We start from the raw sequence: 12,483 nt of genomic DNA, 5'->3' as shown, positions 1-12,483 counted from the left end.
TCCCTCTAGCTTCCCCTTCTGCTTCCGAGGGCTCCCGTGATGGATCATGACCTGCCCGTCTGAAGGTCAGCTCTGCCCTAGAGCCTGGCACAGTTAGGGCTGGTGTTTCATCCTTCCTGCAGGCTGTGAAAACTGGGGCACAGACCTTGGGGGCCGCACCTGGAATTCTGCCACCCCCAGCCCATGTTTTTAGAGTTCACCATCAGCAGCCCGCAACCAAGCTCCAGGAGTGCTTACTTGGCTAAAGTCTTACCCTGACGAAGGAAGCCATGAGGCTAGTTGACGAGTTTGTAAGTGGCTGGCGCTGTGCTGGCCCCGGAGCCCAGGAGCCCACATGCACCCCTCCAGGAAAACATCAGAGCCACGTGTGTGAGAGCAGACAACCCTCATCACTCAGTGGGCCAGAAGGGCCCCCTGTGGGTCACGTGTTCCCTGTTCCTCACCTGGACGAGGTACACCCCAGACCTAACTGTGAGGTTTCGGGGTATCTTGAACTCCTGCTCCCCCACCTTGCCCCTGGGATTAGGATGCAGATGTGGAGGCCCCAGGGCCTTCTCATGTGTTGGGAGACACGGCTGCAGGTGTAGGCTCAGGCACCCACCTCAGGCACCCTCTGTCCTTTGGAGGCACACACAGGCCTGCAAGGAGGAGGGATGCTGTGCATGGTCCTGCCACCCTAGGGGTCTCGGCTTCACCCCAGGGCCCCGAGGTGCTGAGACCGGAAGTGGGATCCTGAGTCCCCCTACACCAGCCCTTCTCACCTGGGCATCCTTGACAAAGGGTGGGCTCTGATTCGGGGGATCCGGGTGCGGCCCGAGATTCTGCGTGTCTAACAGGCCCTCAGGTGATGCCATTGTTGCTGGTCCAGGGGCCACCGCGGGTGGCGGGGGCTACAGGCCGGGGGGCACACCAGCCATCTTCACGGTTCCTCTGTGTTGCCAGGGAGCCTAGGTCAGGGCCTGGTTCTGCCTCTGAAGTGGAGGATGGGCTTGTCCAAGTGTGGCCCCCTGTCCTCCACCAGCTGCTGACAAACCCCATTCCCGGGCCCAGAACTTCCATTCGAGGCTGGGGGCTGAGTGTCTGGCCAGGCCTTCCCCTGGGCAGGGCTGCTTCGTCCCAGTGGCGAGTGGGTGGAGGCCCTCAGGCCAGCAGAGGGCCCTTGAGGGTCCTCTCAGGTCAAGTTCCTTCGGCCTGAAAAAGGCCCCTCCACTGGGTGAGGATGTGTTTCCCTCCCACGGGAATCCTGCAGGGGCCTGGGTTCCCTGTGTTTCTGCCACCAGGGCTTGACTAGAGTGTGTATAATTAACAAGTAAGTAACTGTGTGGGAGTGTGTAAACAGACGCATATATAGGACATGCATGTATATGTGTGTATGTGCATATATGTACTCTGTATGATTGAGTTAATGTGTGCATGTAACATGGTTTCTATATACTGTATAAATTTAATATAGTGTATATTAATACACGAATATTTATACATATTTAACATATTGTATATTATATAATATATACACCTACATGAACACATGTTTATGTGCATATAACATACATATAGGTTGCATACATGTATTTATTATATATACCTATGCATAGTATATATATGTCTACATCATATACATTGTACTTATATTCTTACCTCTTATGAGAAGAAAGCCTTCTTACTACTGACTGAGAGAAAGAGAAACAGTTACATGTGTATGGAGGTAAATACACTTCCCTGGAGCACAAACTGAAACAAAATACACCAAAATATTAGTATGTTTATCCGAGGTGAAATTATTTTTTGTTTTCTCTACATTTTCCATTTTAACACAATGTGCATTTTTATTGCCTATATAATTAGAATAAATGTATATACTTAGCTCTAGGTCTGCAATACTGAGCGATGACTTTTCCTCCATCTAACAGTATTAAGCTTCCTAAAAAGCTTGATGAGGACTGTAACTCAGTATGGTCTCAACTGGTCTCAAAGCTGTGACCATTTCATAATACATAAAAATACTGAATCACTATGTTGTGCACCTGCAACTAATGTCACATGGTATGTTAATGATAACTCAATAAAAATAAAAATTAATAAAAGTTTAAAAATAAATCTTTAAAGGACTATAACTTGGGAACAAGTTCTCTGCTTTTTAGGAAGAGTGATGCTCAAAGGGGTGCTCTGTGCTCAGAGTCCTAAGCTCACGCTCTTGCTTCATCCCCTGACTTTCTGGCTGATTTTGAAAACATCACATAATCACTGCGACATCAGGTTCAGGAGCAGGGAGTGTTGTTTTGTTAATTCACTGCTATGTCCTCAGCACCTGGAGCAGTGGCAGCACAGAGCGGTGTAGTGGAGGTTCAATAAATATTCATTAAATTAATGAATAGACCTACCCACCACCAGCCGGGGAAGGCTGTATTTAGACCACATGACAATGGAACAAAAGATGGGAAAATGTCCAGAAATACTGGCTGAAAGAAGAAAGGATACAGTTTTTACCCCTGTGTTCAGAAATGGAAATTTCGACTGGCTAAAATACGGACGATCCTTATCTGAATGCTCCTGGTGCTCGAAATCACTTAAAAAGCACATTTCTGCATCACTTGGTTTGTTTGAGGAGTTACATTTGTTATATTACATTTAAAGGTTCGTTGCAGATGATACTCTGAATTTCTGCTTTGTTGTTGTCAGAGTGGAGCTGTAAGTTAAAGAAAGCATATCATTTTTAATGATAGTGAAAACTGTTTTCTAGATATAATGCCCTTCCAGTGTCAAGTTAGAGTTTTTAAAGCAGCTGAGAGAAAAAAACTCAGAACTCACTGGTGTGAACTTACACTGCTTGCAACTTTCCCTCACCAATATCATTTGCTAAGCTCTCGCAGTCATAGTTCTGACCTCATTTTCCTCTTTTTTATTTTCTGAAGAATGACAGAGCCAGATTGAAGTCATTTCTCTCCCCATTCTTGTGTTTCTTTGTTACTTTGATTGGGTGTGTATTTTAAATGAACCAAGTCTCTCTCTCTCTCTCTCTCTCTCTCTCTGTCTCTGTCTGTCTATCTGTCTCTCCCTCCCCCTGGGAGGGCATCAGGAGGACTGGGAGGTCAGTGAGGGGATGCCGAGGGCCCCAGGTGGATCCATCCCTCATCACCACAGTGCAGGGTTTAGGAATGTGCGGAATTCCAGGAGGCATTTGGGATCCAAGGATCTGGCCGTGTTCTGGATGGTGCAGCGTTTGAAAGCCCCTCACAGAAAACTCCCAGACAGCCTCGTTGCTTTGTAGTCCAGCCAGACACAGCCAGTGTTCTCACTGTTCACTCACCACCTCCAAACCTTAAATCTAACCAGATGCATAGCAGCTAATGGAGAGAGACTCCTCCTTTCTTACAAATGCGTTCTCTTTGCTTTATTGTGCACCTGTAAGTGGTATGCCCTTAGATTCTCAAAAACAGTTTCCTTTGGTCCGTCTGATTACATTGTTCATAGTTATGTCATTACTGTTGATACTAATATGTATGGAGCATGTGATGTGTGCCCTGCACTGTTCGTGGCATCAAAACAGAGTGGTGAGCAAGCTGGAGAAAACACTCGTTCTTATAGAGTTTATATTCTAGTTTGGGGGCAACTGAAAATAGTGAGGAAACAAACCTGTTAATTTCAAATAGAAAACATTTGCTATGAAGCAAATAAGTGCAGGTGATGGGAAAGCAAGGAGTGGGGTGGGAAGGGATCTCAGACTGGGTGATCTGAGGGGTCTGGTGACATTTGTGTTGGGAGGTCACCTGCTCAACAGGACAGACACAGCCACAAGCTCTATCCAGAGGGAACCACAGATGCAAAGTCCCTGAGGCAGAAGGAGACTTGGAGCCAGGGGAGTGTGTAAGTAGGGGGAGTGGCAGACAGGAGCCAAACCAGTCAATGATTTGCTTTGTGGGAAGATGTGGTTTTACTCTGAGGGCACTGGAAGCCAGTGGAAGGTTCTAGAACAGTTTGCTTTCGGAGACTCTGGCTGTCAGTGGCACGCAGATGGAGGTGGGTCAGGTGAGGGAGCTGGGAGTCCCCTTAGGAAGCCAGGTCTTCAGCCAGGTCATAGATGGAGGACCTGGTCCAGGGAGAGGCCATGGGGATAGGAGGATGCAGACGGATCGAGTTCCCTGGGCAGGTGGCCAGGGTTGAGGTGGGGAATGAAAGAATGGAGAGTCAGGAAAGATTCTGAGGGTTTTGAGTCCAGTAACATGCAAACTTATGTTGCCCCAACCCCTATCCTAATAGTTCATTTAATTCTGCCAGCAACCCTCAAGCTCAGTGTTTCTGTGTCCACATTTTACAGATGAGGAAACTGAGGCTTAGGGAATTTAAGTAACTGAGGCACTCGACTCCGGCAGAACGGGGACTGGACCCAGCGCTGTCTGATGAGAAAGCCTCCATCTCCCCCTAGAGATCACCCTGCCGTCTAGGGAGACCAGGGGCCAAAAGTGGCGTTGTGTAACTTTACTCTGCAGTTTTCCTCTTAAATAGTTTCAGGAAACTGTTTGGAGACTGGTAAGAGATGTATGAATAAGTGCTGGATGCTAGCATAAAATTATAAAATAAATTGTAAAATTATAAAATAAATTTTATTCATACTATTCAAAATGTTATTTAAAAAATACCTCCTTAACTCTGGAGGGAATATAAAATGGAATGATCATTTTAGAAAACAGTTTAGTAGTTTCTTACAAAGTTAAACAAACACCCACCCTATGACTCAGCAATTCGACTCCTGGCTCTTTGCCCAAGAGAAATGGAAACACGCCCACAAAAAGACTCCTACAAGAAAGCTCCCGGCCTCTTTCCTTGTAATACCTGAAAACTGGCAACAACCCAAATCCCATCCACGGAAGAATGGATAAACAAATCGTGGTGTATTCACAGGATGGGACACTACAGAGCAATTAGGAATGAATTACTGACACATGAATGAAACTCAGAAAACATTATGTTGAATAAAAGAAGATACACACACAAAAATACTATATGATTTCATTTATTTGAAGCTGGAGAACAGGAAAAACTAATCTATGGTGGTAGGGGGGTGGGATGTTGACCAGAAGGATGCACACAGAGAACCTTCTGGAAGATGGAGATCTTGATATTTCTTTTTAGAGGTGAGTTAGCACTTAAGCAGGATGGTAATAATGGCCAAAGGAGAACTACTGTGTTTTTCAAATCTGAGGCTACAAGAACTCGTGGTAATGTTGTCACCAAAATAAGCATTTATGGGTGTCTCTGATACTCAGCACTCAGGCAGCGCTCAGAGATGGTAGGATCAGGTCATCACTAACGGATCCAACATCTTGTCCATGGCAGTAAGTAGTTAGAGCCAGGAAGCAATTATGGATTTGCAAATCCATAGCAGCTTGGGGTGCAGACACTCAAGCGGTGTTTTGACAACCTTGAGAGCTTTCAGATGGTCTTTCAAGATTTCAGCAAGTTGACAGAGGTTGTTGACCAATTCCACTAGGTGGCGCTGTGCCCGCTGACGCCTTAGAATCTGGGAAGATGCAGCTGCCTGTCCATGGGGAGAAGGCCCCAGAGGCAGCTGACGGTCTCTACCTCCCCTCCCCCACCTCCACCCTGACCCCTCACTCTCCCCCCTCCCTGTTTGTATCCTGAGAATCCTCCTCATCCTTTTCCACCCGGCTCCAGTTGCCTGACTAGCAGGTGGCAGTGGATAACTTTTTATTCTGCTTGGTTTTGTTGCTGGTGGAAAGCCATTTGAGTCTACCGGGAAAAGAGCAACATGGTCAGGCTTATTTCACAGGCCTTCCGTTAGGATGTAAATGTCCGGGGACAGCCGTGCAGAGGGTGGAGCAGAGAAATGTAGCTCGCTGATTTTTTTTTTTTTTTTTTGCCTTTGTTGTTTTCCCAGCTGGCAAACTGGAAACAGTGAAATGGGCATTCACCTGGCCCCTGAGCTTTGTCCTGTACTTCACTGTCCCCAACTGCAACAAGCCCCGCTGGGAGAAGTGGTTTATGGTGACCTTCGCTTCCTCCACGCTGTGGATCGCAGCCTTCTCCTACATGATGGTGTGGATGGTGAGTCCAGGACCCCGTGCAGTGCCGGATCTCTTCAGAGAGAAATACTCTCAACCAGAGGGGAGCAGGAGCAGGGGTTTCAGCCCAGTAACTGTATCAGTCAGCTATTGCTGCTGTGTAACAACCAGCCCTAAATTCCGTGGTTTAGCATCACAAGACTGTATGCTCCTGCTCACATGTCGACAGGTAGACCATAGAGTAACTGATCTTAGCGGGCACTGGCTAAGCAGTCTGCTTCCAGCTCCAGCGTGGTTACCTTTGATTCAGGCAGCAGGTGGGGTTCATGTCTACTCCGTGTGTGTGCTCGTTTTCTTTGGACCAGTGGCTACCTGGGGAATGTCTTCTCACGGTGGATCATTGGAATGCAGGAGGGTAAGGGCAAACACAGGTGCCTCCCAGGCCCTTGGCTTGAGACTTCCACCCACACTCCATCAGCCAAGCCCGACATCCATGGAGTGGGGGAAATATACTCCACCCGCTCTAGTGGAAAGACCAGCAGGGTCACAGGCAGCCAGCGTGGAGGAAGGGTGGGAGGCATGGGGGGGCTGACAATCCCATCCATCATAGTCACTCCTCATCTCCGCTCAGTTTCTTCAACCAGAAAATGAAGTCATTGGACCAGGTGAATGCTCAAGGGTCCCTTCTGAAGCTGAACAATGATTCAAGGATTGGCATGGATTGAGGGACCATTGCTCAAAAGAGCCTCTGCCCCAAAGCCATTCCAGGAAACCCAGCCACCCAGAGTGCACTTCCCATCTATGACTCTGGTTTCTAACTGAGGAGTGAACCTAATTCATTAGAATTGGAGTTGGGCAGAAATTAAAAGCCATGACAAAATTATGTGCATATAATCATGCTTGAGCATCAGGTAGAGATGCAGTATAAATTCTGGAGAATTAAACTCGAGCTAAAAAGAGGTTCTGAAAAGATTATTTTAGAGGTAATAACAAATGTGTAAACCTGACACAATTAACTCATAATTATCCCATGCCTTCAACATCACAGACAAACAGATAAGTTTTTTTCAACCCAAGTCTTATAGCCAGGGGTTTCTCCTTCATCCTGTGTTCATTGACGTTTTTATTTGACACATTCATTGGGTGCCAGGTTTGGGGAATAGCATTGGTGTCCCTGAACTCCAGGTGGCCCAGTGGTTTTCTCTGAAAAACTAACACGCAAAGTAGCCGACGGATCCGAGGTTCACCCTCCTTCTGTTTGCCTCCTTCCACTCTGGGGGAGGTTCTGAGAAGCCCTGAGAAATGGCCAGGAGTAAGCGGGAAACCAGGAGAAGCCCCTGAGACCTGGTCCAGCCACCCGGAGAATCACTTCCCCCAAACGCCCGCCTCAGCCGTAACCATGGTAACCACAGTAACAGCGAGGCAAGGGCAGCAGCCCCTTCCCAGGCCAAGCCCCACGGAGCCAAACCAATTCCTGCAGGGACCCCGCTGAGGGTGAGAAAGGAAAAACAAGGGTTAGCCAGGACACTTGCAGCTCCATTTCACAAAAGGCTCCAGAACAGCCAGAAGAAACGCTGTGTTTCTGCTCTCACTTTCCTCCCTGGAGAGGGAAAAGCAGAGAACCCGAGGCCACCCCAAATTCAGTTCAGCACTGGATGGAAATGACGTGCATTCCCTGTTTGAAAGGGACCAAGCCAGGCATCCCTATGGATTTAACCAACATCCCCCAAACCCTTGGACGGGGAGGAAGTGAGGCCAGGCTCCAGCGCAGGGGTCCCAGAGGAGCTGGGAGGAGTGGGCTACTTACCACAGCCCATTTGCATTTCTTGTAATTTTACAGAAAGTGAGGAAGGGCATGTGGCATCCCACAATGACCTCGTTGGTTCACCTTCTGCAAGTTATCCTCTCCTGAAGCCAGCGGACCCGGGATGGGTCTCTTTCCACTTACTCACTTTTGCCACTTGCCCCTCCTCACGCCTTCTCACCCACTGCTTTCCTCCCAGTTTACCCATCTGGAAACTGGGGGCCAGAATGGGCTCATTTAATGGGATGGAAGCACTGCCTCCTCGTCAGCTGTTCTTCCTCCAGCGAAGCCCCTCCTGCGTAAATAGAGGTGCTGCTAGTGCCCATGGGCACAGCCTGAATGCCCGGGTGGGAAGGTCCCCCCACCCCGGGCCACTCCCCAGTGCATGGGCCTTGGGCAATGCCTCCGTGTCCTAGTGTGAAGAATGGAGATAAGCACCTACTCCCTGGGGTTGTGGTGAGAATTAAATAAGTTAAAGCCCACGAACATCACTCAGCACTAACAAAAGTGCCTGAGTACTAGATAAACGTAAGCCACTGTGGAGCAGAGGTTGACGTGGGCAGAGATGATGTCCCCAGGCGTCCAGCAAGAGAGGAAAGGAATCAGCTGCTTATGGCTTTTCCTACAAGGCTGGATGGTGTAAGTCAGCCCCTTCCCAGCTCCTGTAAAGTCTCATTATGCAGCCAGCATGGGACGTGGATGCTTGCGTTCCCAGCACAGCATGGCTGCCATCCGTTCTGGGTTTCCCAGGAACATCCTGAGTTCAGATACTGTCCCTATATTGCCTTTTCCCAGAAACCCTGTTTCTCCTCTCTCAGGCTGCCTGCTTCACCCAAAGGAACAAGTAAGAGAGGCCAGTCTTTGGTTGGAGAGCATGGGCTCCGTAACTGCACCCCGGTCCCCTGCCAGCAGCCCCGTCTGCGCCCTGAGATGTTCCTCGCCCTCTGTCTTGATACAGAGAGCAGACGTGGCCCCCAGAGAGACCGCCCAGATTGCAGACTTTTCAGCTTTTTGCTGGGAGGGTCTGTGGGCAGGTGGGGCTGGTGCCAGCCCTCAGCTCTCCTCTTCCCGCCTCTCCCAGGTCACGATCATCGGGTACACGCTGGGGATTCCTGACGTCATCATGGGGATCACCTTCCTGGCAGCTGGAACCAGCGTGCCCGACTGCATGGCCAGCCTCATTGTGGCCAGACAAGGTGGGACCCTGAATGGGGCGGGGCTGGGAAAGGAAGGCAGGACTTCCTACTTGGGGGGTGGGGGGAGGTCACAGGGCAATTACCGGGGCACCAAATCCCAGCTGGGAAGGAGCACTGGGCCACTTCAGTGCCATGCTGGTCAAAAGGCTTCCTGGCATCAGAATAACAAGGAAACAAGTCAGCAGATCCACCCTCGAGGAAGGCAGAGACGCTTCCTAGGTCGCACCCACATCCTTTCTGGAGGTTGTATTCTATTATTAAAAATAGTAATAAAGGGCTTCCCTGGTGGTGCAGTGGTTGAGAGTCCGCCTGCCGATGCAGGGGACATGGGTTCGTGCCCCGGTCCGGGAAGATCCTACGTGCCGCGGAGCGGCTGGGCCCGTGAGCCATGGCCGCTGAGCCTGCACGTCCGGAGCCTGTGCTCCTCAACGGGAGAGGCCACAACAGTGAGAGGCCTGCGTACCGCAAAAAAAAAAAAAAAAAAAAGTAATAAAGACAATGATGGCTAACCTTTGCTGAGTGCCACAACTGAACAGGGCAATTTAAGCACATGATGTTACTTAACAACTCTATGAGTTAGAGACAATCATGTATGCATTTTATGGATGAGGAAACTGAGGCTTCAAGAGGACAGACCCCATAGCCTAAGATTTACCCACTGCAGAGCCCCTCAAAGTGCCAGCTGCCAGAAGTCACTCTTCAGTGTATGACAAACCCTTCCTCCCTCAAAACCAAGGTCACAGTTTACCTGCCCCACCCTAGGTGGATGCCCCCTGGATGGCCGTGCACCTCCCAGCCCCCACTCTAATTTATGTGCCTGATTTGTGCGGGAGGAGATTGGTTTTCAGCAAACACAACCTGTGGCTCCCAGCCTTAGCACAGTGCCCTCCACTGGTCCTTGTGAAATTCTGCTGGTTACATTATTTTCCTTAATGTTGCTCAGTTATTTAGAAGAAGAATTGGATACAGCGTAGAGCAGATGGGTGATGACACTGAACCGTGGGTCGGTGAACTCAGGAGCCGTTTATAGACTGCTGAGTTTATTTCTTTCTATAGGATGCTTCAGAATTTTTGGAACCATAGTTGGTTTTCAAATTACATTTAACCGATGATCATATCTGAAGTAAAGCTCAGCAGTTCAATAGAATGTATATTTCATTCTGTTCGATTAAAAAAATGCACACAAAAAAAGGAAATGTGTATTCAATAGACTGTTTTACAATCTGTATCATCCTACAGTGATGGATGGCCTGGGAGAGACCCGGGCACGTGGGTCTCTGGCTGTCAGACCAGGGGCTTGAGAGAGTCCTTGGGGGCCGGGGCACCCCTCAGGGACCACCTCCCTCACTCAGGTAATCTCTTGTCCTCGCAGGCATGGGGGACATGGCCGTGTCCAACTCCATCGGGAGCAATGTTTTTGACATCCTCATTGGCCTCGGGCTCCCCTGGGCCCTGCAGACCCTGGCTGTGGATTACGGATCCTATGTAAGTGGTTTTTCTGCTTTTCGTGGCCTCGGCCACTGTAACTGTGTCTCAGGGCAAAGGAGGTGTGGAAACACTCACGTGGAGGGGAAAACAAATTCTCCTGGCCAGGTCCTCGTGAGGTCAGGCTCATGTGGGAACATTCAGGACTTAAGAGCAGAGCTGGTAGGCGGTTTCTGGGGAGGGCCAGATAGTAGATATTTTAGGCTTTGCCGCCCGGACGGTCTCTGTCACAGTTGTCATCAGCTCTGTTGTGGTGGCCTGAGGCAGCCACGGATGATGGCAAGTGGATGAGCGTGGCTGTTTCAGTCAAACTTTATGTATAGAAACTGAAATTTGAATTTCAGATAATTTTCACACGTCATGATACATTCTGATTCTTTCGAATCTTTTCAACCAATGAAAAACATAAAAACCCTTCTTAACTCATGGGCTGTGCAAAAACAGCCAGGGGGCCAGGTTTGGCCCATGGGATTTGTTTGGCATGCAAAATATTTTTATTCATGAAGGAAGGGCACAAAATACTCGATGCTGTCTCTGCCAGGGACCTGGCAACAGTCAGACCCCACAGTGATGGCCCCCGTGCTCCTTCTCAAGGCTAAGCCGACCGTGACTCCAGGTGGATTTGCAGGTGGGTGATACGGGCGGTCCAGGTAGATTTCAGGGCTCTTTCCCAGCTTCCCAAAGTGTTCCCTCCTCTGCTCATGGGCACTTCTCTCCCAGACACTGTCCAAAGATGGAGGGAGAAACTGCAGTTAGAGATTTCTCTCTGTATCTGGAAGAAAACAGTATTATTTATGCCTCTGAAGTTTTCACACCCAACCCAGTGTCGGGTGCTTCTCTAAATGTGTTACTGAGCGTTGCTTCAGTCTATCTGTGTGATGTGTTGTCAGTAAGTGTATTTTCTGAAGAAAATATGGTGGCTCATTTTATCAGATGATGGTTGTCTCCGAGTTGCTTCACTCATGGCTGTTTCAGGTAGGGAAGGTGTGTCCGGTGATGAAACTGAAATCCATCCAGAAAGGCCACACGTTTGGGGTTCATTTGAAGCTACCTGTTGGCAGAGAGGTTTCACCAGAGGGTAAAGATAAGCACAATAAGTTGGAAGAAAGCAGAACGTGTCCTAAGGAGCCGAGATCTCTTCTCTGCTGTCTATGAAATTGCGGGATGACATGGTGAGAGAGGACGCATTACGTTACCTCGGGGGGTCTGGGAAGGCTCCTTACAAGAGGTGACTGTGAGTTGAAGTCTGAATAACTAGAGAGAGACAGCCATGGGAAAATTGGGGCAGGGCAAAAGCATTGCAGGCAGAAGGAACAGCCTGTGCAAAGGCCCTGAGGCAGCAGTGCACTTGGCCTGTTGGAGAGAAGGAAGGGGTTCAGGGTATAAATGGAGCAGAGTGAGCCTGGGGGCTCGTGGCCTGAGATGCACTTGTGGGACAGGCAGGCCCAGATCATGTGGGTGCTTGTTTGACGGTTAATAAAAAATGACAACATTCAAACTGACGTGATATATGGATTTACAAAATGATGTTTTTGATGGCTTTTATGAGAGATTCAGCAGCATGAGTTTTTTTTTTAACTTTGTTTTAATTGATCTTTCTTTAATTACCAGAGAGACTGAGTATTCTTTTTTACATGTATTGGCCTTTTGGGTTCTTCTTTAGGATAATCATCTGTTTATGCCCTTTACTCAATTTTCCATTAGAGGTTAATGTGTTTTTTCTGGGTGAGTTGACTTTTTTTTCATTTTTTTCCCTTAATAATTTTTTTAAAATTTATTTTATTGAAGTATAGTTGATTTACAGTGTTCTGTTAGTTTCTAGTGTACAGCAAAGTGATTCGGTTGTACATATATATACATTCTTTTTCATGTTCTTTTCCATCATGGTTTATCACAGGATATTGAATATAGTTACCTGTGCTATACATTAGGACCTTGTTGTTTATCCATCCTATACATAATAGCTTATATCTGCTAA

General features: G+C 48.3%; 1 protein-coding gene across 1 annotated transcript in view; it reads left to right on the top strand.

The window, feature by feature from the left end:
- SLC24A3 (solute carrier family 24 member 3) overlaps positions 1-12,483 on the top strand; it is a gene marked incomplete at both ends in the record, with an annotated part of 474,110 nt that overhangs the window by 441,403 nt on the left and 20,224 nt on the right. The window contains 3 exons of the mRNA XM_079718743.1: positions 5,897-6,063; positions 8,906-9,020; positions 10,393-10,505. Coding sequence (XP_079574869.1) covers positions 5,897-6,063; positions 8,906-9,020; positions 10,393-10,505 — 395 coding nt within the window. The remainder of the gene's footprint in view (positions 1-5,896; positions 6,064-8,905; positions 9,021-10,392; positions 10,506-12,483) is intronic.

This window comes from Hyperoodon ampullatus (assembly GCF_949752795.1).
Source record: "Hyperoodon ampullatus genome assembly, chromosome: 14".
Lineage (NCBI taxonomy): Eukaryota > Metazoa > Chordata > Mammalia > Artiodactyla > Ziphiidae > Hyperoodon > Hyperoodon ampullatus.
This window is presented reverse-complemented; position numbering and strand designations above follow the sequence as displayed.